Source organism: Salvelinus alpinus, chromosome 6, assembly GCF_045679555.1.
Source record: "Salvelinus alpinus chromosome 6, SLU_Salpinus.1, whole genome shotgun sequence".
NCBI classification, from domain to species: domain Eukaryota; kingdom Metazoa; phylum Chordata; class Actinopteri; order Salmoniformes; family Salmonidae; genus Salvelinus; species Salvelinus alpinus.
Window position 1 is genome coordinate 64,589,705 of NC_092091.1, and position 27,720 is coordinate 64,617,424.

The 27,720-nt window shown below is 44.3% G+C and overlaps 1 protein-coding gene across 5 annotated transcripts in view; it reads right to left on the reverse strand.

Moving 5' to 3' along the window:
- Window positions 1-17,431, reverse strand: part of wdr17 (WD repeat domain 17) — a 30,745-nt gene extending 13,314 nt beyond the window's left edge. The window contains exons 1-5 of one of the 5 annotated variants that reach the window (XM_071407393.1): window positions 17,312-17,376; window positions 9,167-9,279; window positions 3,935-4,063; window positions 3,446-3,629; window positions 2,525-2,755 (exon numbers count right to left, since the gene is read on the reverse strand). In XM_071407393.1, coding sequence (XP_071263494.1) covers window positions 2,525-2,755; window positions 3,446-3,629; window positions 3,935-4,057 — 538 coding nt within the window. In that variant the 5' untranslated portion in view covers window positions 4,058-4,063; window positions 9,167-9,279; window positions 17,312-17,376. Of the gene's footprint in view, window positions 1-2,524; window positions 2,756-3,445; window positions 3,630-3,934; window positions 4,064-7,207; window positions 7,762-9,166; window positions 9,280-17,311 lie in introns of those variants that run through there. The other 4 variants (XM_071407392.1, XM_071407390.1, XM_071407389.1 and 1 more) reach the window with 4 other exon arrangements.
- Window positions 17,432-27,720: the final 10,289 nt, after the last annotated feature.

A 27,720-nucleotide genomic window follows, 5' to 3' on the forward strand; every position in this document is an offset into this window, starting at 1 on the left:
TTAAGAACAAATTCTTATTTTCAATGACGGCCTAGGAATAGTGGGTTAACTGCCTTGTTCAGGGGCAGAACGACAGATTTTTTCCCCTTGCAACCTTGCAACCTTTCCATTACTAGTCCAACATTCTAACCACTAGGCTACCTGCCACCCCACCCACTAGGCTACCTATCTGTCCTCGTGCTCCTAGACCTTAGTGCTGCTTTTGATACCATCGATCACCACATTCTTTTGGAGAGATTGGAAACCCAAATTGGTCTACACGGACAAGTTCTGGCCTGGTGTAGATCTTATCTGTCAGAAACATATCAGTTTGTCTCTGTGGATGGTTTGTCCTCTGACAAATCAACTGTAAATTTCAGTGTTCCTAAAGGCTCCGTTTTAGGACCACTATTGTTTTCATATATATATATATTTTACCTCTTGGTGATGTCATTCGGGAAACATAATGTTAACTCTCACTGCTATGCAGATGACACACAGCTGTACATTTCAATGACACATGGTGAAGCCCCAAAATTGCCCTCGCTGGAAGCCTGTGTTTCAGACATAAGGAAGTGGATGGCTGCAAATGTTCTACTTTTAAACTCGGACAAAATAGAGATGCTTGTTCTAGGTCCCAAGAAACAAAGAGATCTTCTGTTGAATCTGACAATTAATCTTGATGGTTGTACAGTCGTCGCAAATAAAACTGTGACTGGCGTTACTCTGGACCCTGATCTCTCTTTTGACGAACATATCAAGACTTTTTCAAGGACAGCTTTTTTCCATCTATGTAACACTGCAAAAATCAGAAACTTTCTGTCCAAAAATGATGCAGAAAAATGTATCCATGATTTTGTCACTTCTGGGTTAGACTACTACAATGCTGTACTTTGCGGCTACCCGGATAAAGCACTAAATAAACTTCAGTTAGTGCTAAACACGGCTGCTAGAATCTTGACTAGAACCAAAAAATGTGATCATATTACTCCAGAGCTAGCCTCTCTACACTGGCTTTCTGTTAAGGCAAGGGCTGATTTCAAGGTTTTACTGCTAACCTACAAAGCATTACATGGGCTTGCTCCTACCTATCTTTCCGATTTGGTCCTGCCGTACATACCTACACGTATGTTACGGTCACAGACGCAGGCCTCCTTACTGTCCCTAGAATTTCCAAGAAAACAGCTGGAGGCAGGGCTTTCTCCTATAGAGCTCAATTTTTATGGAATGGTCTGTCTACCCATGTGAGAGACACAGACTCGGTCTCAACCTTTAAGTCTTTATTGAAGACTCATCTCTTCAGTAAGTCCTATGATTGAGTGTAGTCTGGCCCAGGAGTGTGAAGGTGAACGGAAAGGCACTGGAGCAACAAATCACCCTTGCTGTCTCTGCCTGGACGGTTCCCCTCTCTCCACTGGGATTCTCTGCCTCTAACCCTATTACAGGGGCTGAGTCACTGGCTTACTGGTGCTCTTCCATGCCGTCCCTAGGTGGGGTGCGTCACTTGAGAGGGTTGAGTCACTGATGTGATCTTCCTGTCCGGGTTGGCTACCACTTCGGTTGTGCCATGACGGAGATCTTTGTGGGCTATCCTCGGCCTTGTCTCAGGATGGTAAGTTGGTGGTTGAAGATATCCCTCTAGTGGTGTGGGGGCTATGCTTTGGCAAAGTGGGTGGGGTTATATCCTGTCTGTTTAGTGTCTCCCGATCCCTCCTGTCTCAGCCTCCAGTATTTATGCTGCAGTAGTTTATGTGTCGGGGTGGCTAGGGCAGTCTGTTATATCTGGAGTATTTCTCCTGTCTTATCCGGTGTCCTGTGTGAATTTAAGTATGCTCTCTCTAATTCTCTCTGTCTCTTTTCTCTCTTTCTTTCTTTCTTTCTTTCTTTCTTTCTCTCAGAGGATCTGAGCCCTAGGACCATGCCTCAGGACTACCTGGCCTGATGACTCCTTGCTGTCCCCAGTCCAACTGGCCGTGCTGCTACTTCAGTTTCTACTGTTCTGCCTGCGGCTATGGAACCCTGACATGTTCAACGGATGTGCTACCTGTCCCAGACCTGCTGTTTTCAACTCTCTAGAGACAGCAGGAGCGGTAGAGATACTATGAATGATCAGCTATGAAATGCCAACTGACATTCACTCCTGAGGTGCTGACTTGTTGCACCCTCGACAACTACTGTGATTATTATTATTTGACCCTGCTGGTCATCTATGAACATTTGAACATCTTGGCCATGTTCTGTTATAATCTCCACCCGGCACAGCCAGAAGAGGACTGGCCACCCCTCATAGCCTGGTTCCTCTCTAGGTTTCTTCCGAGGTTCTGGCCTTTCTAGGGAGTTTTTCCTAGCCACCGTGCTTCTACACCTGCATTGCTTGCTGTTTGGGGTTTTAGGCTGGATTTCTGTACAGCACTTTGTGACATCAGCTGATGTAAGAAGGGCTTTATAAATAAATTTGACTGATTGATTGACTATCCTTAGACTATTGAGATGCAGCCTTAGTCTAGACTATCTTTAAACTATTGAGATGCAGCCTCAGTCTTACCTGGCTGGAAGATAGAGAGGCTCCCGTCTGTGTGTCCAAACACCACCTTGCCCTTCTTGACGGGGTGCCAGCGGAACAGACAGATATCGGACAGGAAGCTGTGTGCCTCCTTGTGGATGGTGACGCCGGCGTCCAGCCCGCTGATGGCCCACAGGTAGAGAGGGCCCCGGTGGGACACAAACGCCACGCCGTCACCTGCGTTCCAGCACCAGCTCAGAGACGCTGGGATGCCTGGGTGATGGTACACAAGGGTTAGAGACACATTAGATACACACACACACACACACACACACACACACACACACACACACACACACACACACACACACACACACACACACACACACACACACACACACACACACACACACACACACACACACACACACAGAAAACACACACACAAACAAACACACACATTCACACCCCCACCACCCGCCCACACACACACTCTCTCTCTCCTAGAAAAACAAATAACACCAAACCACCCAGTCGTCAGCCATCTCCCTCCTGATAGGAGTCAGTGTAGCAACAACAATAGCCAGTCCTAATGACATTACTAAGCACACAAACACTTCACTACACTGAGTCACCCTCCCAAGGCAACCCAACCTACTCTCTCTAGCCTCTGACACATCTCCCATCAGTAGTGTCTAAAGAGGAGCCTACTCCCACGTAAACTCCCTTACCACTGGTCCACAGTCATTCCTCATTTCCATTCTGATGATTGATCAGAACCAGTATCTTTTGCGTTATACAGACCATGTGTCTCTATGTTTAGCACGTTTGGTGTTATCTAGTCTGGCCACAACTTTCCGCTCCACCTTGTTTCAAAACGTTTTCTCCCTACTGAACACCCCCCTCTGGCCCACCCACTCCCCTGTACATCTGCCTCCACTGGGCATAGTTCATTATCAGTACCTTTGGTGTTATCCAGCCTGGCCACAATCTTCTGCTCTGCCACGTTCCAGATGATGAGCAGGTTGTCAGCGCTGGCGCTGGCAAACACCTCGGGGTTGTGTGGGCACCACGATATGGCCGTGATGGTCTTCTTGTGCTCTGACATGATGGCTCGAAGCTTGAACTCATTGTATCGGTGGTCCAACTACATGGTTGCAGATTGGAACCACAAGGAATATATTGGTATTGGTGTTACATATGTAAACAGATGGAGTGGCACAGATAATGATAGATGAGGAAAACGTCAATGACAGAAATCACTTGCAGATTAGACATCTCTTTTGAATGTCCTTTCGACAGAGAAGTGAGAGAACACACACAAAGAGAGACGCACGCATGCCAACACGCGCGCACACACACGCATGCGCGCACACATGTGCACAGGCACACGGACGCACGAGCACACACACACAAACACACACACACACCGATGTTTGCCAAGCTAATTACCTGGTAGACATATATAGCAAGTGTTGCACAGTAAGCGAACCGGTCTTCACTGGCAGCACACACATCTTTGTTCCAGGGCTGGCACCCGGCAGCCAGCAGGCCCACCTGTTTCACCTGGGACATCTTTATCTGCGACACACAGAGAAGAGGAAGAGATGGACTACACCAGAACACAGGCAATGCTCTGTGATTCTTATTCATGGATTGAGGGATACGTTCAGGTCTAAAACATGTTCTGTTCTCATGTACATCAGTCTTGCATTTCAGAACTGATAACACATTGAAATGGCTTACTATTCAGCCGTAACAGACCATTCTCACAATAACAGCACGGTAGCCTGAAACGCGTACTGATAAGAAACGTAGTTTGACATTTCACATGGAGTGCCAGTCACTTTGTAACCAAACAGATTCCAGAGATGTTGTACATGAATCAGTGAAAACACCAGCATGTAAACTCAGCAAAAAAGAAACGTCCTCTCACTGTCAACTGTGTTTATTTTCAGCAAATTGAACATGTGTAAATATTTGTATGAACATAACAAGATTCAACAACTGGGACATAAACTGTACAGGTTCCACAGACATGTGACTAACAGAAATGGAATAATGCGCCCCTGAACAAAGGGGGGGTTAAAATCCAAAGTAACAGTCAGTATCTGGTGTGGCCACCAGCTGCATTAAGAACTGCAGTGCATCTCTTCCTCATGGACTGCACCAGATTTGCCAGTTCTTGCTGTGAGATGTTACCCCACTCTTCCACCAAGGCACCTGCAAGTTCCCGGACATTTCTGGGGGGAATGGCTCTAGCCCTCACCCTCCGATCAATGGAATTGAGATCATCCGGGCTCTTCGCTGGCCATGGCAGAACACTGACATTCCTGTCTTGCAGGAAATCACGCACAGGACGAGCAGTATGGCTGGTGGCATTGTCATGCTGGAGGGTCATGTCAGGATGAGCCTGCAGGAAGGGTACCACATGAGGGAAGAGGATCTCTTCCCTGTAACGCACAGCGTTGAGATTGCCTGCAATGACAACAAGCTCAGTCCGATGAAGCTGTGACACACCGCCCCATATCATGATGGACCATCCACCTCCAAATCAATCCCACTCCAGAGTACAGGTCTCGGTGTAACGCTCATTCCTTCGACGATAAATGCAAATCCAACCATCACCCCTGGTGAGACAGAACCGCGACTCGTCAGTGAAGAGCACTTTCTGCTAGTCCGGTCTGGTCCAGCCACGGTGGGTTTGTGCCCATAGGCAACGGTGTTGCCGGTGTTGTCTGGTGAGGACCTGCCTTACAACAGGCCTACAAGCCCTCAGTCGAGCCTCTCTCAGCCTATTGCGGACAGTCTGAGCTGTGAAGTTATTTGGATTTTTACGAATTATCTTTGAAAGACAGGGTCCTGAAAAAGGGACGTTTCTTTTTTTGTTGAGTTGATGTTGGTATCACACAGAGGAGGCACACACCAACAGCAACAGCAACAGCAACAGCCTTGAGACAGTCAGATTCCCCCTATTTACATTTCTCTCTCTCTCTCTTTCTCTCTTTCTCTCTTTCTCTCTCTCTCTTTCTCTTTCTCTTCTATTTTTTTGTATTGAACTGTTGTTTATTCAGGGGAACCCATAGAGACCAGAGTCTCATTTGCCATGGTGCCCTGAGGACAACAATACAACATATTCAAAATGATCAATACAAATAAAATAAACTACACATGACAGAATCAACACTACGGCTTCAAACACCACAAATACAATGATTTACATGAAATCCAAACAGTTTCAATTATCATTAGATTCATTCAACATTAAAGTCCTGAATTGCCCTACAGGCGCCAGAGAGTCAAGGTGTACATGTACTGAGTTTTGTAGGCTATTCCAAAAATGGGGTGGACTGAAACTGAAGGAGGATTTACTTAGATCAATAAGTACTAGTTGAACCTTGAGAGTTCCCTGTGTAGTAACCATCCCTGTGAACGGGTTTGGTGTCGCACATTTTTAATTTTGAACAGTACGTTTGGTAGGTCGGAACCTCTACGGGATCGGTGTCCCTATAGCAGGACGGTTGTTGCTCAATATGCCGGCTTTGTAAGCAAAAAGGGAGTAATGAAGTGATTCTAGGGGACTCTAACGAGGACAAGCCAACCTTTTGATACAGGATGAAGTGATGCGTAGTAAAACTGTAACCTGTGATAAAGTGAAGGGCGCTGTGGTAGACGGCATCCGAAGGTTTAAGAGTAGTTGCTGCCGCATTCCAATAAATGGTGTCACCGTACGTTTTTTAAACGTCACATTACTGTCAATCCAAAAGCCCAGATAATTATAGGCTGGAACCTGCTCGATGAAAGAACCATCCAATGCATAAATGTGTAAGCCATCTCAAAAAGTTCTACGAGAATTAGAAAACAGCGTACATTTAGTTTTTCCGGCTTTAAGTACCAATTTTAAATCGACAAGGTCCTTCTGCAAGGAGACAAAATCAGATTGCAGCTCCAACATAGCCTGGTCAGCCGTAGCGGCAGTAGTGTACAGAACAGTGAAATCTGCATACAGATTAACATTATAGGTCTTTGCAGATAGACCAATATTATTTATATAAATGGTAAAGCGGACAGGTCCCAAAATCGACCCCTGTGGGACACCTTTAGTAATATAAAGGTAAGTAGACTTGACACCATCAGAAAGCACACATTGTGTCCTGTCTGACAGAAAGTTGTACACTCAACTTTCGTGCCAGTTCCACTCCTCTTAAACCTTTGGATGCCGTCTACCCTAGCGCCCTTCGCTTTATAACAGGTGACAGTTCCTGCATCCTGTATCAAAAGGTTGGTTGGTCCTCATTAAAGTCCTGTAGATCATAATCTGTCTCCTGTCTCAACCAGACAGAAACAGAAGATGACAGAACCTGTGAGCACGTACATAGACAAAACACATTGGCAAAACGCATCGGCAAAACGCATCGGCAAAACGCATTGGCAAAACGCATCGACAAAACGCATTGGCAAAACGCATCGACAAAACGCATCGACAAAACGCATCGGCAAAACGCATCGGCAAAACGCATCGACAAAACGCATCGACAAAACGCATCGACAAAACGCATCGGCAAAACGCATTGGCAAAACGCATTGGCAAAACGCATCGACAAAACGCATTGGCAAAACGCATTGGCAAAACACATCGACAAAACGCATAGACAAAACACAGCTTGACTCCTCCCCTTCTCTCTCCTCCCCTCGTTCTATCTCCTCCTCCCCTCTTTTCCCTACCTTCACGTCGGCATCGTTCTTAGTGTACCACTCCAGATTGTCTGTGTCCATTTTCCAGAAGGATCCCTTCACCCTCCAGTCTCTCCAAAGCAAGATTAACAAGGCTCGCTGTTACAGGGAAGGTAGCTAGCTAACAGATTGACAAGGCTCGCTGTTACAGGGAAGGTAGCTAGCTAACAGATTGACAAGGCTCTCTGTTACAGGGAAGGTAGCTAGCTAACAGATTGACAAGGCTCTCTGTTACAGGGAAGGTAGCTAGCTAACAGATTGACAAGGCTCTCTGTTAGAGGGAAGGTAGCTAGCTTACAGATTGACAAGGTTCTCGCTAGCTAACAGATTGACAAGGTTCTCTGTTAGAGGCAAGGTAGCTAGCTAAGCTTACAGAGCTGAGGTGTGGTGATGTTGTCACAGCGAAGACAGAGCCGGCGAGTGAAGAGAGAGGAGCCTTGTGTGTACGTCTCAGAGATAGAGACGGAGGGGTGTGTGTATGTGTGCATGTGTGTATGACTGTGTGTGTATGTGTGTGTGCACTCATTGACTGGCGCAGCGTAGTTGTGTGTGTGTGGGAGACAAGTGCAGCCCCCGCCGGTAGCCAGGCAACTGCAGCTCCCTGTATTAAAATGACGTGCCTTATAACTCCCCCTCACACACACACACACACACACACACACACACACACACACACACACACACACACACACACACACACACACACACACACACACACACACACACACACACACACACACACACACACACACACACACACACACAGCCCGATTCACACATACATCTGTGAACCTACTCATGTACCATGATGATAAATCCCCTACCTATACACACCCATGCACAATGCACACACACACAAACATACAAATACCTACACAAGTACCTACACACTTCCTCACCCTAACCCCCTGACTGCACACCTCACTGACTGCACACCTCACCCACAACCACCTAACTAGCCCGGCACAACCTCTAGCAGGGACCCACCGTCCCCCCTTGTCATCCCCAGCTCCAGTCTCCTGTGGAGCTGGCTCTCTCCTCCGTCAGATAATGGTAACAATGGAATCAGCGTAATGGCCCCTGCTGATAAGGACACAGTGGAGAGATCCCTCACTGGGTCTAGAGAGGCTAGCGATCTCTATTAGAAAGCCTCAACCTGCATGACAACGATGGTGGAAAAAGACAGGTTTCTGGAGATAGAGATATTCCTGACTTTGAGTATGGGATTGGTCTCTAAACTCATCTGAGGTTGGTTGAGGGGGCTTGGAGGGTCCTTATATGATATTTTACACACAGAGAGAGAGAGAGAGAGAGAGAGAGAGAGAGAGAGAGAGAGAGAGAGAGAGAGAGAGAGAGAGAGAGAGAGAGAGAGAGAGAGAGAGAGAGAGAGAGAGAGAGAGAGAGAGAGAGAGAGAGAGAGAGAGAGAGAGAGAGAGATGTGAGCGATGTGAGCGATGTGAGCGGGAGTGTGCGTTCGGAGCAAATGGAATGGCATCACACACATAGAACCCATGTGTTTGATACCATTCCAGCCATTACCACAAGCCCATCCTCCCCAATTAAGGTGCCACCAACCTCCTGTGGCATCCATGTATGTGTGTGTGTGGACAGGACAGTAGATACGGTAATGACTAGAGACACACTAGTCTTTAATTAGCAGGAGAATGACAAATGTACCTTCAAGTAATGAATGAATGGATTAGATGGAGAGTCAAGTGGTAGCTCAGTTGGTAGAGCATAGTGCTTGCAACGCCATGATAGGGGGGGGGTTTGTTTCTACGGACCACCCATATGTTAAAAAACATGAATGTACGCATGACTGTAAGTCACTTAATGGTATATGTGTTTTTCTAAGTGTGTCAGGTGGTGGACATGGGTGGAGGAGAGGTGGACGGATGTGTAGGTGGGTTTGTTCGGTGATGCCAAAACGATGTTCGTGATTGGACTCACATCCCAGCACCCTCGGCTGCGGGGGTGAGCGACAGAGAGGAAACTTGGTGCAGCGTTACCTAGGCGATGGAAACAGACTCAGGAAGGCTGTTCAACTGAAGTAGCACTGAGCACTGCTTGAGGGAGAGAAAAAGAGAGACGGGGGGAGAGATAGAGAAGTGGGGAGAGGGAGAGCAGACAGAGAGTGTGAGTGAGAAAGAGAGGTGTAAGTTGCTCATCCTTACTGAAAGAGTTAAGCCATCCATTCAGAGTATGAATGATAAAATCATAACTATAAAACGGGTGGTTTGAGCCCTGAATGCTGATTGGCTGAAAGCTGTGGTATATCAGACAGTATACCGTGGGTATGACAAAAGATATTACTTACTGGTCTAATTACATTGGTAACCAGTTATAATAGCAATAAGGTATTGTGGTATATGGCCAATATATCACGGCTAAGGGCTGTATCCAGGCACTCTACATTCCGTAGTGCATTAGAACAGCCCTTAGCCGTGGTATATTTGCCATATACCACACCTCCTCGGGCCTTATTGCTTAAGTATAGACTAAGTATAGACTAAGTCCTCTTCTTTTCCACAAAGCAGCTTTTTTGCCTAGTTGCCTGACAATGCACTCTCCATTAAGCTACATTATAAAAACTACAGCTATAGCCGGTCATTAGACTGCTACACCAATCTCTTGATGAGATGTGTCCTGCAGGACTACTTGGCTGGAAGCCATACACACTGCTGCGGTGTTGGTTTGTTACTGGTCACAGAGGTCAAGGACAATCCAAGGAGAGGAGCACAGCAGGAAGAACCAGTCCACATCCTAAATTAAAAGTTTTGCAACATTTTATCCCTTTCTTGAACCCCTCCCATTCTCTAGTATGACGCCTGGCATGTATGATCAACAAGTCTAATGAATTCAATTCCTCACGACAATGTGTAAACATTACATGTATGTGTAAACATTACACATACAGAAGTTTCAAAACAATAAAGACATTACAAATGTCATATTATATATATGCAGTGTTGTAACAATGTACAAATGGTTAAAGCACACAAGTTAAAATAAATAAACATAAATATGGGTTGTATTTACAGTGGTGTTTGTTCTTCACTGGTTGCCCTTTTCTTGTGGCAACAGGTCACAAATCTTGCTGCTGTGATGGCACACTGTGGAATTTCACCCAGTAGATATGGGAGTTTATCAAAATTGGATTTGTTTTCGAATTCTTTGTGGATCTGTGTAATCTGAGGGAAATATGTCTCTCTAATATGGTCATACATTGGGCAGGAGGTTAGGAAGTGCAGCTCAGTTTCCACCTCATTTTGTGGGCAGTGTGCACATAGCCTGTCTTCTCTTGAGAGCCATGTCTGCCTACGGCGGCCTTAGACATGGCTCTCAAGAGAAGACAGGCTATGTGCACACTGCCCACAAAATGAGGTGGAAACTGAGCTGCACTTCCTAACCTCCTGCCCAATGTATGACCATATTAGAGAGACATATTTCCCTCAGATTACACAGATCCACAAAGAATTCGAAAACAAATCCAATTTTGATAAACTCCCATATCTACTGGGTGAAATTCCACAGTGTGCCATCACAGCAGCAAGATTTGTGACCTGTTGCCACAAGAAAAGGGCAACCAGTGAAGAACAAACACCACTGTAAATACAACCCATATTTATGTTTATTTATTTTAACTTGTGTGCTTTAACCATTTGTACATTGTCTCTCTCTCTCTCTCTCTCTCTCTCTCTCTCTCTCTCTCTCTCTCTCTCTCTCTCTCTCTCTCTCTCTCTCTCTCTCTCTCTCTCTCTCTCTCTCTCTCTCTCTCTCTCTCTCTCTCTCTCTCTCTCTCAGGGTTGATTTTGAGTTCTATAAAAACAAGAGGCAATCAAAGTTGTGCAATGAAATAGACAATAATCTGTGAAAAGTGTTGCTCTTGGGCAATTCCACGGTAACGGAATTGCGCTGACAATTCGATTTTTCACTTTAAAATGTATGCCAAACAAAAAAACATTGATTTAAAAGTCTAACAAACCATACAACTCTATGCACAAGCACTACTTTTAACAAGTTACACTGAATATTTTTACTAAAACACAGTTTCTGGAAGAACTGTGGAGATGCAAAGTTTGGTAACAGAAGGTTAAATATCTGCTTGATAGCGTTGACCAATGCGCAGCGTGTCCATGTCAATATTTAATGAATCAACTGAACACTGAAAATACAAAATAACAACGTGAAAGACAGGAACGAAAACGAAACAGTTCTGTATGGTGCAGACACACAACAGAAAATAATCACCCACAAAACACAATGAAAAACAGGCTACCTAAATATGGCTCCCAATCAGAGACAACGATAGACAGCTGCCTCTGATTGGGAACCACACCAGGCCAAACACAGAAATAGACAACCTAGACATACAACATAGAATGCCCACCCACATCACACCCTGACCAAACAAAACATAGAAACATACAAAGCAATCTATGGTCAGGGCGTGACACATAGACGTCTATGTTTCACAAGTTTGAACATCAAAGTACAGCACAGAAGAGCTCAGTAGTGTAGAGTTCAGTACAGTACAGTAGAGTAGAGTAGAGCAGAGTTCAGTACAGTACAGTACAGTAGAGTAGAGTAGAGTAGAGTTCAGTACAGTACAGTACAGTACAGTACAGTAGAGTAGAGTAGAGCAGAGCAGAGTTCAGTAGAGTAAAGTAGAGCAGAGCTCAGCACAGTAGAGTAGAGTAGAGTTCAGTAGAGTAGAGCAGAGTTCAGTACAGTAGAGTAGAGCAGAGTTCAGTACAGTAGAGTAGAGTTTAGTAGAGTAGAGTAGAGCAGAGTTCAGTACAGTAGAGTAGAGCAGAGTTTAGTAGAGTAGAGTAGAGCAGAGTTCAGTACAGTAGAGTAGAGCAGAGCAGAGTTCAGTACAGTAAAGTAGAGCAGAGTTCAGTACAGTAAAGTAGAGCAGAGTACAGTAGAGTAGAGTAGAGTTTAGTAGAGTAGAGTAGAGCAGAGTTCAGTACAGTAGAGTAGAGCAGAGCAGAGTTCAGTACAGTAAAGTAGAGCAGAGTTCAGTACAGTAAAGTAGAGCAGAGTTCAGTAGAGTAGAGTAGAGTTCAGTACAGTAGAGTAGAGCAGAGTTCAGTACAGTAGAGTAGAGCAGAGCAGAGTTCAGTACAGTACAGCACAGTAAAGTAGAGTATAGTTCAGTACACTATAGTACTTTACATTATGGTGTCCTCAACTCTAGTGTGCTCTAGTGTGTACTGTACTCTACTTTTCTTTACTGTACTGTACTCTACTGTACTGTGCTGTCCAAATTTGTGAAACTAATTGTGATTTGTGACAACTATGATTTCCGATTGTAGTCAATTCAATTCCAAAAATTCCGTTAGTGATTTTTTGGAAATTCCGTTACTGATTTGGTAACAGGATTTAGAGTTTTATTCACTTGATAATGCATAAAAAACTATAACTAATTGGTAGGTCTACCTTTACTTGTTCTGTGAACTTTCCTTATCCTCCCTCCTCATCAGGGAGAGAAATTAGAAAGTGTCTTACAGATACGTTTTTGGGACGGGAATTCCAAGGCACAAGGCAGTGTTTCTTAAACTTACAGAAGGCAGAAACATTTCTTCACAACCAAATATAAGTGTTGATATTATTTCACTTTTAAGACTTTTTCCTGGTACATGTTTTTTAAGACCCCTTTTCCATCTGTTTGACCAGAAATCAAAGTCTTTGCTTATTCACAATTTTTAGGATGTAAAATGGTTGAAAGATTTATATATGCCTTAATTAAAAAAAAATATATAGTCTTATCTTTTATTTGACATCCAATTTGATATGCTCCTATGAACTTCACATGTTGGTACTAATCTACATGTACTAATCTACATGTAAGGCTATGTATAGATTCAAAGCATTTCAAAGAAATGAAAACCATTTATAAGAAAGGACTGCTGGACAGAAATGGACACTAAATCCTTGATCCTTTGAAGAAGCAACAAACAGACGTAATGTTTTAATTCAACATGTTAATATACAGCCTTAAAATTCCAGTTTCCAATTCCTTACGCTACAAAATTGATATTTCGCAGTGTTGTGGCTACATGAGAGTGGAACAGGACTAGGTCTACGTAGTTGCCATCCACACACACGCACGCGCACACGCACACACACACACACACACACACACACACACACCCCTCTTGTCACGTTCCTGACCTGTTTTCTCTTTTTCTTGTATTTATTTAGTTGGTCAGGGCGTGAGTTGGGGTGGGTTGTCTATGTGTTATTTTTCTATGTCGGGTTGTTTGTGTTCGGCCGGGTATGATTCTCAATCAGAGGCAGCTGTAGATCGTTGTCCCTGATTGAGAATCATACTTAGGCAGCCGGGGTTCACGTGTGTGTTTGTGGGTGGTTGTATCTCGTGTTAGTGTTCGTGCCACACGGGACTGTTGTCGGTTTTGTCACGTTTGTTGTTTTTGGATTTGTAAGTGTTCTGGATTGTTTCGTTATAATAAATCATCATGAACGCAAATCACTCCGCATATTGGTCTGATCCTTCTCGCCTCTCCTCGTCCGAGGAGGAAGACGACAGCCGTTACACCTCTGTGCCTTAAGGGGATCAGCATGATTGTCAGTGAAAGTGACGTGCAGAGGATTCTGAACTAAGTCTGATTTCCTATTGGCTGAAGTCTGGTCCTGTGCTCATGGTAGACTCAATGCCACCTGACATCAACTAATCTGTGTCACAAATGGAACCCATTTCCCTATGTAGTGCACTACTTTTGACTAAAGTCCTATGGCAAAAAAAGCACTACATAGGGAATAGGGTGCCATTTGGGACACAACCCTAGCCTACAGGCCTCAGGAGCCATTCACTCACCCTGACACACTACTATCTAGTAAGAACCTGAGTCGTGTGTAGCATGTCTGTAGGTAGGATGATTACCCATACTCTTTCCTCTCTCTTCTCCCTGACCCCTGACCTTAGAGCGTGAGATGCCATGGACTGAGTTGAATAGATTGAATTATTTATGGTTGTGTGTGTGTGTCTGCCTATTTCCACCTGAGAACGCCATTCACGTTGTGTCAGATCTGTGTTGTGTGTGTGGACCTACGGAAATATGCATAGTGGAAACCAAACACCTCCTTGGACCATGTTGTTGACCTGTGGGAATGGTTTATAAGTGCTACCGAAATTAAACCAGAGGGACACTGTATCCCCAATCTAACTGTTAATAACGCTGATGGTTCACCACAATATCCTCCATCATTAGGCTTTCCATAACGCCGTGCTATCCTTAGTTTAGTTGAGACACATCCAGTTAGAAACAGAGATGAACTCATTTGACACATGGAAGAATAGGCCAGCATCTGAACTGAGGTATTCTCATGTGATAGGTAGGCTACAACATACTGTGCAACAAAACAATAAGCCAAATCTACATTTGGAGAGCTTGGGACGATAAGGTTCTGTCTGGAACAAGATGGTTCTGAGATAATTGGCTTTAAGTTCAGAACCCTCATTGGTTTGAATGGTGTCAGCAATTATTATATGGTATTCTTTTGAACCTCACAACATGAATTGGGGTATACCACATGACTTATTCCACATTTTGTTCTGTTACAGCCTGAATTCAAAATGGATTAAAAAAAATAATCATCACCCATCTACAGACAATACCCCATGATGACAAAGTGAAAACATGTTTGTATACATTTTTGGAAATTTATTGAAAATTAAATACAGAAACATCTTGTTAACGTAAGTTTTCACACCCGAGTCAATACATGTTAGAATCACCTTTGTCCGCGATTACAGCTGTGAGTCTTTCTGGGTAAGTCTCTAAGAGCTTTGCACACCTGGATTGTGCAATATTTGCACATTATTACTTTTTAATTCTTCAGGCTTTGTCAAGTTGGCTGTTGATTCTTGCTATACAGCCATTTTCAAATCTTGCCATAGATTTTCTAGGGCAATCAAGAACATTCAATGTCTTCTTGGTAAGCAACTCCAGTGTATATTTGGCCTTGTGTTCTAGATTAGTGTCCCGCTGAAAGTTGAACTTGTGTTCCAGTGTCTGGTGGAAAGCAGACTGAACCAGGTTTGTCTCTAGGATTTTTCCCGCGCTTAGATCTATTACATTTATTTTTATCCCAAAAAACTCCCTAGTCTTTGGCGATGACAAGCATACCCATAACATGATGCAGCCACCGCCATGCTTGAAAATATGAAGCGTGATACTCAGTGACGTGTTGTGTTGGATTTGCCCCAAACATAACGCTTTGTATTCAGGACATAAAGTAACATTTGTTTGCCCAATTTTTTTGCAGTTTTACTTTAGTGCCTTATTGCAACAGGATGCATGTTTTAGAATATTTTGTATTCTGTACAGGCTTCCTTCTTTTCACTCTGTCATTTAGGTTAGTATTGTGGAGTAACTACAATTTTGTTGATCCATCCTCAGTTTTCTCCTATCACAGCCATTAAACTCTGTAACTGTTTAAAGTCACCATTGGCCTCGTGAAATTCCTGAGCGGTTTCCTTCCTCTCCGGCAACTGACTTAGGAAGGACGCCTGTATCTTTGTAGTGACTGGGTGTATTGATATACTATACCTTCAAAGTGTAATTAATAACTTCACCATGTTCAAAGGGATTTTCAATGTCTGCTTTTTTATTTTACCAATAGGTGCCCTTCTTTGCAAGGCACTGGAAAACCTCCCTGGTCTTTGTGGTTGAATCTGTGTTTGAAATTCCCTGCTCGACTGAGGGACCTTACACAGATAATTGTATGTTTGGGGTACAGAGATGAGGTAGTCATTAAAAAATCTTGTTAAACACTATTGTTGCACACAGAGTGAGTCCATGCAACTTATTATGTGACTTGTTAAGCACATTGTTACTCCTGAACTTTTTTAGGAAATGTGAAGCAGTATTGAACAGAACAAGGCTATGTCAATAACCCAATTTTGTCAAAAATGCAGATAGACCCTTAAAGTCCCAAGCTCTCGATTGGTCAACAGTTTATAAATACAGTGCCAGTACTGTGAAAGGTGACGTATATCAGCCTGTAAATAATGCCATCCAGCCCTGACAAAAATGAACACAGACGAAATCCTCTTTTGCACACCTGTACAATCACAGTCACGTTGACAATCAATAACCCCGTGGGTAACTTTAAGATGGACACAACCTCTGCAGACTCAAGACTAGGTTATATCAACAGACACGTTTAAACGCTTCTCTCCCTATTTCCCCAATATCATGCTGGACTGTATATAGGATAGTATGGCGTCCAATTGCTCTTCTCTTCCTCAGTACTTGGATGATACAGTACGCAGAGCCACTAGCAGCTAATAATAGCTTAGTCTAATTAATTCAGTCAGTTCGTGTGTGAGAACGAAACACCTGTTACTCGCTACAGTATCCTCAGGAATTCTGTCTCCGTCGCTCCTCTCCTCTAACTGACGCTGGCCGTTTAGGAGATGTTTAACGACGTGGTGATTTGCTGACAGGTGGTTGATGACAGTACTGTGTAACGTCGGAGTTAATATGCTTGTGATATGTGGTTGTCCCACTTAGCTATCCTAAGATGAATGCGCTGACTGTAAGTCGCTCTGGATCAGAGCGTCTGCTAAATGACTACAATGCCAATGTGAAATGTTAATAGAGACCCCTGAGTATGGCACGGCTGGCGAGACAGAGAGAATTCACCTGGGAACGCAGTGTAGGCTACTTAGCAATTGCTTAGTTTATCCTACCCCCTATCATAGTAGCATAAGCTGCAACTACATGACAATACCCACTCTGTCCAAGAGCATGACCCGTGCAACGTGTAAGCTACAAGCAAGTGTATCCTGCATACATGACACAATGTGTTGACATATGGGTTGTGGACACAGAGTTCTAGCGAGTTACCACAGTATCTAAGGGTGCGTCGGGGGACTCCATTCCAGTCTATTCAATACGTTTAGCCTAATAACCCCCACATGGTTATGTATTTATGAGCTAATTAAACCACAAAGGATGTTTAAAACACTACACTTAATCTGTCGGAGTTCCTGAATATCTTAGGGACGTTTTAAAATCATTCAAAGTGGAATAAGAAAGTGCCAATCTTGAGTCTTCTTACCTTCGGTGACCCCTGTCAGTGGACAGCGAAGTGGTGCTGAAATCGCTGCTCAGACACAAATTGTCAGAGAGTTAGAGGACGTAGTAGGCTCAAATAGGCTTTGCTGCGGGTGCAACGATTGGCTATTTCAGCGGACGGTTTTAGCCACGTTGTTGCTTTCTGGACGTCCATTGGTTGTTTAGCCTGGCAATCAAAGATACCAGGCGTCAGTTTCACGGTTAAAGGCATATCAGTGGTTCATTTCGAGTCATCTTGACCAGTAGGCGGTGCGTAGCCGCCATAAACAGGCTTCGCCAGATTGTAGTCCAACCAAAATAACTCGATCATTTTCTATTCCATTGTTAGAGCGTTCGAAATACTCACGTATTCCAATTCGTAATTCCAAGCACTCTGTGTAATGATAATGGGTATAGCCTACATTGGCTACAATACATTTAGTTTTGGTGTTCCCTATCATGATCGTCTTATGTAATATAAATCATGTATCATTTAATAAAATCGGTGGGAATTGATTGACTGGATAAATAGACGTTATATGAATAGATATTTGGGTAATTCAAAGCTGATGATAGCCTATACATTACCACATTGCTTTGTGAATCAATCAGATTAAAAACTAATAATAAATTGGTGAACAATGTGCCTGCATTTGTGAGTAAGAAGAGGAGGGGTGTACAATGCGCACCTAGCTGAAAGCACCAAACGGAAAAACAATATTGAGTGCGACTCCCAATTATAATGAACGATATATGTGTCCTACTACGGAATGACCAGAAGATGGCAGCACTACTCTGGCTTAAACATCTGTCGGGTTGTTTTTGGAGGGTTTTTGAGGCTACTGTAGGAGGGAAACTGTCTGTTTAGTAACAGCAGTGAAAGAATGAGAGCAATGTGAGTGTGTGAGTTTACACGACAGGCGAAGGCTGACGGATCAGAAATGATTGAAATAGACTGACATGACTTGTGCACAGGTGCAATGTTGCCAATTCTAAAGGCCAAAAAGCTACATTTACAATGTAAAGAAATATTGATGGAATCCGACACTAAATTATAATTTCAGTATAAGCAATTCAGTATATAATATATTTTTCAGCTATAATATTTGTGTACAGAAATATGCTATTCGCATCAAGAGAGTAGCCAATAACAGGAAAGCAATTCACATGCAGCACCATATCATTCATTATACGTGCCTATGGAAGGACTAGATAGAGACGTCATTTCCCCTAAATTTGATAAACAACAACCACAGGAAGGGATGTGTGTGTGTGTGTGTGTGTGAGAGAGAGAGAAAGAGAGAGAGAGAGAGAGAGAGAGAGAGAGAGAGAGAGAGAGAGAGAGAGAGAGAGAGAGAGAGAGAGAGAGAGAGAGAGAGAGAGAGAGAGAGAGAGAGAGAGAGAGAGAGAGAGAGAGAGGGCTCTAAATTATTACTATTATTATGTTATGCAAATAATAGTGTAAAATAGCAGACCCAAAGTAGCCAAGGGAGATGTAGAAAGGCATGACTTGCAACCAGGTCCTCAAGTGCTGAATGGTTTATTTACAGCGAGGGAGTGGAGCAGGTTGTCCAATGTCCATGTTTAGGCTACAGTGAAGAAAAATATCAAAAGACACAACTCTACATGACACCAAAAAAGGAAATTGACTCACAGACATAGCTGAATAAACCTTTAACGATAAATAAACAGTTTAACATGAATCCACTGCAGCTCAAAGCAGCACAGCCCATCTCCACGAATGCAGAATGTGTAAATGCACAAGGCAACTGGCTATCCCTTCCCTGTACAATACCACCCTCACCCTCATAACCAAGTAAATAACCAAGACCACAGACAAAGTGAAAAAACAAACCATGCAGTTCCTCTCTGCTTCCCTCATGTCAAAATAAAAGTCCCCCCACGTGCATGAGGTAAGTGAAGAGAAACTGCATGGGTCTACAACAGACCCAGGTTTAATTATACGCTCCATTAAATGTTAGTTATTTCACTTTGCCTGTGGTTTGGAAAGTCGGTTTAATTTATGTTCTATTAGATGATTTTTTCTAAATCCCCCCTGCATAAGGACCAACCCTACTTTATTTAACTTCTGGCTTCCGGTGGACTATCCCGTTTTTTTTGGCAAGCTAATTCCTAGCAATGCTAGTGTATACTAGCGTTGCTAAAAGCAGCTAAGGTCTAGGCTGATAACATCCCAAAAACATTCTGAGAATGTTTCTGACAAAATCTATTTATTTATAAAAATGTTTTAGATGACTATCCTTGCAATGTTCTAACGTTCACAAAAATGTGGTGCACAACATCTATAACAACCACCCCAGAACACTCCTCCAAAATGTATATGTTTGTATAAAATATTTCCCCACAATGTTCGCACCAGACTGTTTCCACAACCTAATGCAACATTCTGGGAACCTTCAAAAGAAAATACTAAATGTGTTGTGGGAACGTTCTTGTAATATCAGGCGAATGTTTTTTGCACCATAAAATAAATATTGTATAACTGGATCGTTTTAGTGTTTTGGGAACATGTCTTTTGTGATGTCTCCACAATGTTCTCACCAGACTGTTCCCACAACCTAATTCAATATTCTGGGAACCTTTTTAAAAAACAGCTTAAATGTGTTCTGGAAACATTCTTGTAAAATCAGGTGAGTGTTTTTTGCACCCTAAAAGAAACATTGTAGAATCATCCGCACAACAGGACAGTTTTTGTGTTTTGGGAACATGTCTCTTGTGATGTCCCCATTTTGTTCTCTTCCCACAACTTAATAGAACATTCTGGAAACATTTAAAGAACAGATGATTAAATGTGTTCTATGAACGTTCTTGCAACACCAGGTGATTGTTTTATACAAATATTCAATAATCATCACCACGACTGGACAGTTGTTGTGTTGTGAGAACATTTGCCGCGCCCTAACAAATGTTCTGGGAAGCTTTACAGAACCAATTTGGATTGCTGGGTTGGCAATATACACAGGGTACCAGGTAATTGAACTAGATATGTACATATAACTAGGAATAAAGTGACAGATGTTAAACAGTAGCAGCAGCATATGTGATGAGTAAAATAAAACATTTGTGCAAAAAGGGTCAGGGGGTGGGGTGTCATACATACTATGGATAATTTAGCTATTTGATTTAGAATGTTATGACCCCTTTAGGTATTAAAAATATATATAAAACAATAATTTTATAAAATATTGAATTTGGCCTTTACTACTATAGCCCAGAGAAACACATTGAATAGCACATTCGTAAATTGCGAAACAAAGACAAAAAAAATAAATCAGTAGACACAAGCTTTTGAAGTGTTTGTCCTTTATCTAGGAGATATAAGAAAGCTCAGGAAATATATTTTTTTTACACATACCGAACACCTTTTTTGGGTAGTGTCAAAACTACCTTCATACTTCCATTTATTTTTTAAAACCGGTGCCGGTTACTTTCAGACGAGTGACACTTTAGACGAGTGACACGGAGAACACCATCGCGTGAGAGTCTCCCCTTTCCATAGAGTGGTCATAATAGTGTGTAGGTCAAACCATTTAGACGCTACAGGCGTTTTCGCGAGAAGACCAATTTAGTTCTGCCACCTTTCACCACAGAAGCGGAAGTGCGACATCGGCGGACGCAGTGGATTGAGAACCACTAAACTGACAGATTTTTACGAGGATTTTTTTATTATGTTACTTAGATTGACGCACCGGTGACTTTAGAGGGTTACTAACTATTTAGCAGTGTTATGGCTTGGGGGTAGAAGCTGTTCAGGGTCCTGTTGGCTGTTGGTTCCAGACTTGGTGCATCGGTACCGCTTGCCGTGCGGTAGGAGAGAGTCCACGACTTGGGTGGCTACAGTCTTTGACAATTTTTAGGGACTTCCTCTGCCTGGTACAGCCAAGATGCTATCAATGGTGCAACTGTAGAACTTTTTGAGGATCTGAGGGCCCATGCCAAATCTTTTCAGCCTCCTGCATGGGAAGAGGCGTTGTCATGCCCTATTCACGACTGTGTTGGTGTGTGTGGACCATGATAAAGCCTTAGTGATGTGGGCACCGAAGAACTTGAAGGTCTCAACCTGCTCTACTACAGCCCTGTCGATGTGACTGGGAAAGTGCTCAGCCCTCCGTTTCCCGCAGTCCATGATCAGCTCCTTCGTCTGGCTGATGTTGAGGGAGAGGTTGTTGTCCTGGCACCACACTGCCAGGTCTCTAACCTCCTCCCTATAGGCTGTCTCATCATCGTCGGTGATCAGGCCTACCACCGTTGTGTCATCCTGCTCCTTGTAAGCGGCAGCTCTAGCCTTTAGCTCAGTCCGGATGTTGCCTGTCATCCATGGCTTCTGGTTGGGATATGTAAGTATGGTCACTGTGAGGACAACGTCATCGATGCACTTATTAATGAAGTCGGCGACTGATGTGGTAAACTCCTCAATACCATCATAAGAATCCCAGAATATATTCCAGACTGTGCTAGTGAAACAGTCATGTAGTTTAGCATCCGCTTCATCTGGCCACTTTCATATTGTGCGAATCACTGGTACTTCCTGCACACTCTTGGCATTCTCTCAACCAGCTTCACCTGGAATGCTTTTCCAACAGTTTTGAAGGAGTTCCCACATATGCTGAGCACTTGTTGGCTGCTTTTCCTTCACTCTGCGCTCCTACTCATCCCAAACCATCTCAATTGGGTTGAGGTCGGGTGATTGTGGTGGCCAGGTCATCTGATGCAGCACTCCATCACTCTCCTTCTTGGTCAAATAGCCCTTATACAGCCTGGAGGTGTGTTGGGTATTTGTCCTGTTGAAAAACAAATGATAATCCCACTAAGCGCAAACCAGATGGGATGGTGTATCGCTGCAGAATGCTGTGGTAGCCATGCTGGTTAAGTGTCCTTTGAATTCTAAATAAATCAAAGTCAGTGTCACCAGCAAAGCACCCCCACACAATCACACCTCCTCCTGCATGCTTCACGGTGGGAACCACACATGCAGAGATCGTCCGTTCACCTACTCCGCGTTTCACAAAAACACGGCGGTTGGAACCAAAAATCTAAAATTTGAACTCCTCAGACCAAAATACAGTTTTCCAACGGTCTAATGTCCATTGCTCGTGTTTCTTGGCCCAAGCAAGTCTCTTATTATTTGTGTCCTTTAGTAATGTCTGTTACTTGAACTTTGTGAAACATTTATTTGGGCTGCAATTTCTGAGGCTGGTAACTCTAAATAACGTATCCTCCGCAGCACAGGTAACTCTGGGTCTTCCTTTTCATGTGGCGGTCCTCATGAGAGCCAGTTTCATCATAGCGCTTTGTGGTTTTTGCGACTGCACTTTAAAAAAAATGTTCAAATTTCATTACATTTTCCGGGTTGATTGACCTTCATGTCTTAAAGTAATGATGCCATAATATCGACTTGGTCTTCTACCAATAGGGCTATATTCTGTATACCAACCCTAACTTGTCACAACACAACAGATTGGCTCAAACATATTAAGAAGAAATTCCACAAATTAACTTTTAGCAAGGCACACCTGTTAATTAAAATGTACAATGTAGAAAATAGTAAAAAATAAAGAACAACCCTTGAATGAGTATGTGTGTTTAAACTTTTGATTGGCACTGTATATTATCCATGTCCTTGCTCAGTCACAATTCCAAGAACCATAGGATATTACAATTATTCACTTCCCTTTGATAGGATAGTCTCAAACGGAGCTCGTCTAGTTTGTTCTCCAGTGATTCTATGTTTGTCAATAGAACGGAGGGTAGAAGCGGTTTATGAACTCGCCGACATAGTTTCGTTTCCGTGCCCAGTGCCCATACGTCAGCTTCTCTCACGCCACCTTTTTCTTTTCAGAGTCTCTGGGATTAGGGCCTGGGTGAGCAGTATGTCCAGCTCCTCAGATTCCTCGAAGTACAAATCTGCATCCGAATCGAGGTTAGTGATCGCTTTTCTGATGTCAAGAAGCTCTTTTCGGTCACAGGAAACGATGGCGGAAACATTATGTAGAAAAAAGCACAAAGATCAGCACAAAAGAACCATAAAATAACAGAATTGGTCAGGAGCCCGTAAAAGGGTTGCTATTCATTGCAGCGCGGTTCTCTACCAGTTGTCTGTGTGGTTGGTCCTTCAGCTGGTGTAAATGTTTGACAAAAATATCGACAGGAAAATATTATTTACTTAACCTTTTAGAACGCTGGTAGCGTCGTTGAAATTTCTATCACCTGGCACACGCGCAAAACCATGTAAACACCAGCAATACTTCAGTTAGTATGCATGCATTGCGTGCATGAACTTTCATCTTGGGCACGTGCCTTAGCTGATGAGCAAACAAGTATTGATTGCCACGCACAAAGACCCATGTTTAACTGACGCAAGCAGTAAAATTAGATTTAAAAAACAGATGAAAAAAAAACACTTTATGGAACAGCGGGGACTGTGAAGCAAAACAAACATTGGCACAGACACATACATACACACACGCACACACTCACACGATAACATACGCACTATACATACACATGGATTTAGTACTGTAGATATGTGGTAGTGGTGGAGTAGTGGGCTGAGGACATACAGTGTGTCATGAAATCTGCGAATGTTTAGTAATGTTTTTATCACGAACGTCGTTGTAAGGATTGTCGGACCAAAGTGCAGCGTGGTATGGGTTCAACATATTTATTTGGTGAACCGGCACAAAAAAAACAATCAAGCACAAACGGAACGTGATGCTATGGCGCGCTCACAGGCAACTAACCAAAACCACGATCCCACAAAAACCCAGTGGGAAAAGGCTGCCTAAATATTATCCTCAGAGACAACGATAAACAGCTGCCTCTGATTGGGAACCATACCATGCCAACATAGAAAACAAAACACCTAGTTAGGAACACCCCCCCCCCTAGTCACACCCCGACCTAACCAAAATAGAGAATTAAAAAAGGCTCTCTATGGTCAGGGCGTGACTGTACCCCCCCAAAGGTGCGGACTCCGGCCGCAAAACCTGAAACCAACTGGGGAGGGTAGGGGGGTGACTAGCGTCGGTGGCGGCTCCAGTGCGGGTCTTTGCCCCCGCCCAGACCACGGGTCTGGCCATGGAGCCGGGTAGAACGCCGTGCCCGGACTGGGCCTCGGTGCAGAGGAGGACCCCGGCCATGGAACCGGTGTTGAACGCCGCACCCGCACTGGGTACCGGCTCAGAGGTAGGCTCCTGCCATGGAGCAGGACTGGACGCCGTGCCTGGACTGGGCATCGGCGCAGAGAAGGGCTCCTGCCATGGAGCTGGAGGTTCTGGACCGTGGACCATCGCAGGAGGTTCCGGACCGTGGATCGTCGCAGGAGGTTCCGGACCGTGGACCGTCGCCGGAAGCTCTGGACTGGGGACCGTCGCCTGAAGCCCTGGACTGGGGACCGTCGCCTGAAGCCCTGGACTGGGGACCGTCGCCTGAAGCCCTGGACTGGGGACCGTCGCCTGAAGCCCTGGACTGGGGACCGTCGCCTGAAGCCCTGGACTGGGGACCGTCGCCTGAAGCCCTGGACTGGGGACCGTCGCCTGAAGCCCTGGACTGGGGACCGTCGCCTGAAGCTCTGGACTGGGGACCGTCGCCTGAAGCTCTGGACTGGGGACCGTTGCCTGACGCTCTGGACTGGGGAGGCGCACTGGAGGCCTGATGCGTGGGGCCGGCACAGGTGGCACCTGACTGGTGACACGCACTTCAGGGTGAGTGCGGGGAGCAGGCACAGGACGTACCTGACTGGGAAGGCGCACTTGAGGGAGAGTGCGAGGAGCAGGCACAGGATGTACCGGACTGGGGACACGCACTTCAGGGAGAGTGCGAGGAGTAGGCACAGGACGTACCGGACTGGGGACACGCACTTCAGGGAGAGTGCGAGGAGGAGGCACAGGACGTACTGGGCTGTGGAGACGCACTGGAGACCTGGTGCGTAGAGCTGGCACAGATGGTGCCGGAACGATGACACACTCCGCACGGTGAGTGCGGGGAGCTAGCACAGGACGTACTGGGCTGTGGAGGCGCACTGGAGACCTGGTGCGTAGACCCGGCACACATGGTACCGGACAAATGACACACTCCTCAGTACGAGTATGGGGAGCTGGCACAGGTGGCATCAGACGGCTAACACACTCATCAGGGCGAATGCCGTGCATACTATGCCAAACCCACAGCTCTCTCGCTTCACTCTCCTCCAATTTATCAAACAACTCCTCAAAGGTCTCTAACTCTCCCCTCCGTTCACTCTCCTCCAATTTAACCAATAACTCCTCGACGGTCTCTGACTCACCCCTCAACTTCGCCGACAACCCCATGTGTCCCCCCCAAAAAAAATTAGAGGCTGGTTCTTGGGCTTGCATCGTGGCCGCGAACCCCGGCGTCGTCGCTGTCCTTCCTTGCGTCTGCTTCCATGGAAGGCTTTCGTCTCCTGCCATTATCTCTTCCCAAGTCCAGGATGTCCTTACCGCCTGGATATCCTCCCAGGCCCGGGATACCCTCTCCTCCTGTGCAGGCTGCTTGGTCCGTGAGTGGTGGGATCTTCTGTCACGAACGTCGTTGTAAGGATTGTCGGACCAAAGTGCAGCGTGGTATAGGTTCAACATATCTATTTAGTGAACCGGCACAAAAAAAACAATCAAGCACAAACGGAACGTGACGCTATGGCGTGCTCACAGGCAACTAAGCAAAACCACGATCCCACAAAAACCCAGTGGGAAAAGGCTGCCTAAACATGATCCCCAATCAGAGACAACGATAAACAGCTGCCTCTGATTGGGAACCATACCATGCCAACATAGAAAACAAAACACCTAGATAGGAACACCCCCCCTAGTCACACCCCGACCTAACCAAAATTGAGAATAAAAAAGGCTCTCTATGGTCAGGGCGTGACAGTTTTTAAAATTGTATAAACTGCCTTAATTCAGCTGGACCCCAGGAAGAGTATGCTGCTTTAGGAGCAGCTAATGGAGATCCATAATAAATACAAAATACAATACAAAATGTTTTGAAGTCAGTTTAATACTACTCCCAAGTGGCGCAGCGGTCTATGGCACTGCATCTCAGTGCTAGAAGCGTCACTACAGACACCCTGGTTTGAATCCAGGCTGTATCACAATCGGCCGTGATTAGGAGTCCCATAGGGCGGCGCACAATTGGCCCAGCGTCGTCTGGGATTGGCCGGTATAGGCCGTCATTGTCAATAAAAATGGGTTCTTAACTGACTTGCCTAGTTAAATAAAGGTTAAACAAATTTTAAAAAATACATTCAATATTTTGTCTCAATTTTCGACGGCACGGACAATCAGCAGACTATGTTTATTCAACATTCATGACAGACAAGGGAGTTTTCGTTTTTTATTCTATGTAGCCTAAATGTGTGTGGCTAGGCCATACCGTCAATGGAAAGCTTCACCACAGTCAATTGAAAGAATCACCACATTCGAGACTAGCCTAGGCCTAGTCTGATTAATCAGGCTGTAATACACACATATTTGCTATACAGCCTGAGACATCAGGGGCGTGTGCTTAAATTGTGTAAATGTCCTTACAAGCCAGAATGTTGAATACAATTACATTTAAACGTACTCTACTGGTTGTATGTGAGGTTTCACCTGCTGCTCGAAAATTTAGACAAAATAGAGTAGTATTATTACTCCAACTTTCAGTATCTGGTCTCTATATCGGTTTGTACTTCCGGTTTTTATTTTCAATACTGATACAATTTGCAAACAAATACTTGCACAATATGGCCGAGCCTAACGAAACCACAGACCAAATGGCAAACACTTCCAGCTGATTGCGAGGAAACATGCTTCGGTTGACTACATCATCTGCAATGAGTCAAGAGATTTAATATACAAACGATGGAACGTACCAGCGCTGGAAAAAGTCAAATAAACAACACTTTCAGCCGCTAAAAGGACCAATAGCATGTACAACGTGTAAAGTAACCTCAAATATCATTTCCTTCAACATTCTCTCTCTCCCTTGCAGAGACTATTACAGTAACTTTTTTCAAACTGATATCATGGAGTAACCATGGTAACATCTGACGTTTAAGCAAGGCTAGGCTTACCTCCTACCCGTTTAAAACGCAATAGGCTACAACCCAAGCTAGGATACCCCAAGTATGTTATTGATTTATTGACCATCTAAATTCACAACTTTGTGGTGTCTATTGTAAAAAGATAGGGTTTTATCGACGTTATGAAATGTAGGCATATTCAATCATCACAGTTTGAATTGATGACTCGAACTTAGCGTAGCCATACATACAAACAACCCATGCTCTGTGTGCTTTTTTCTTTGTTAAAATGACCCAGGGATTGAGCTTCGGACAGACCACACAATACTGTACTTTTGTCCGTTTTCTTCACTCATTAATTCGGTCGGACA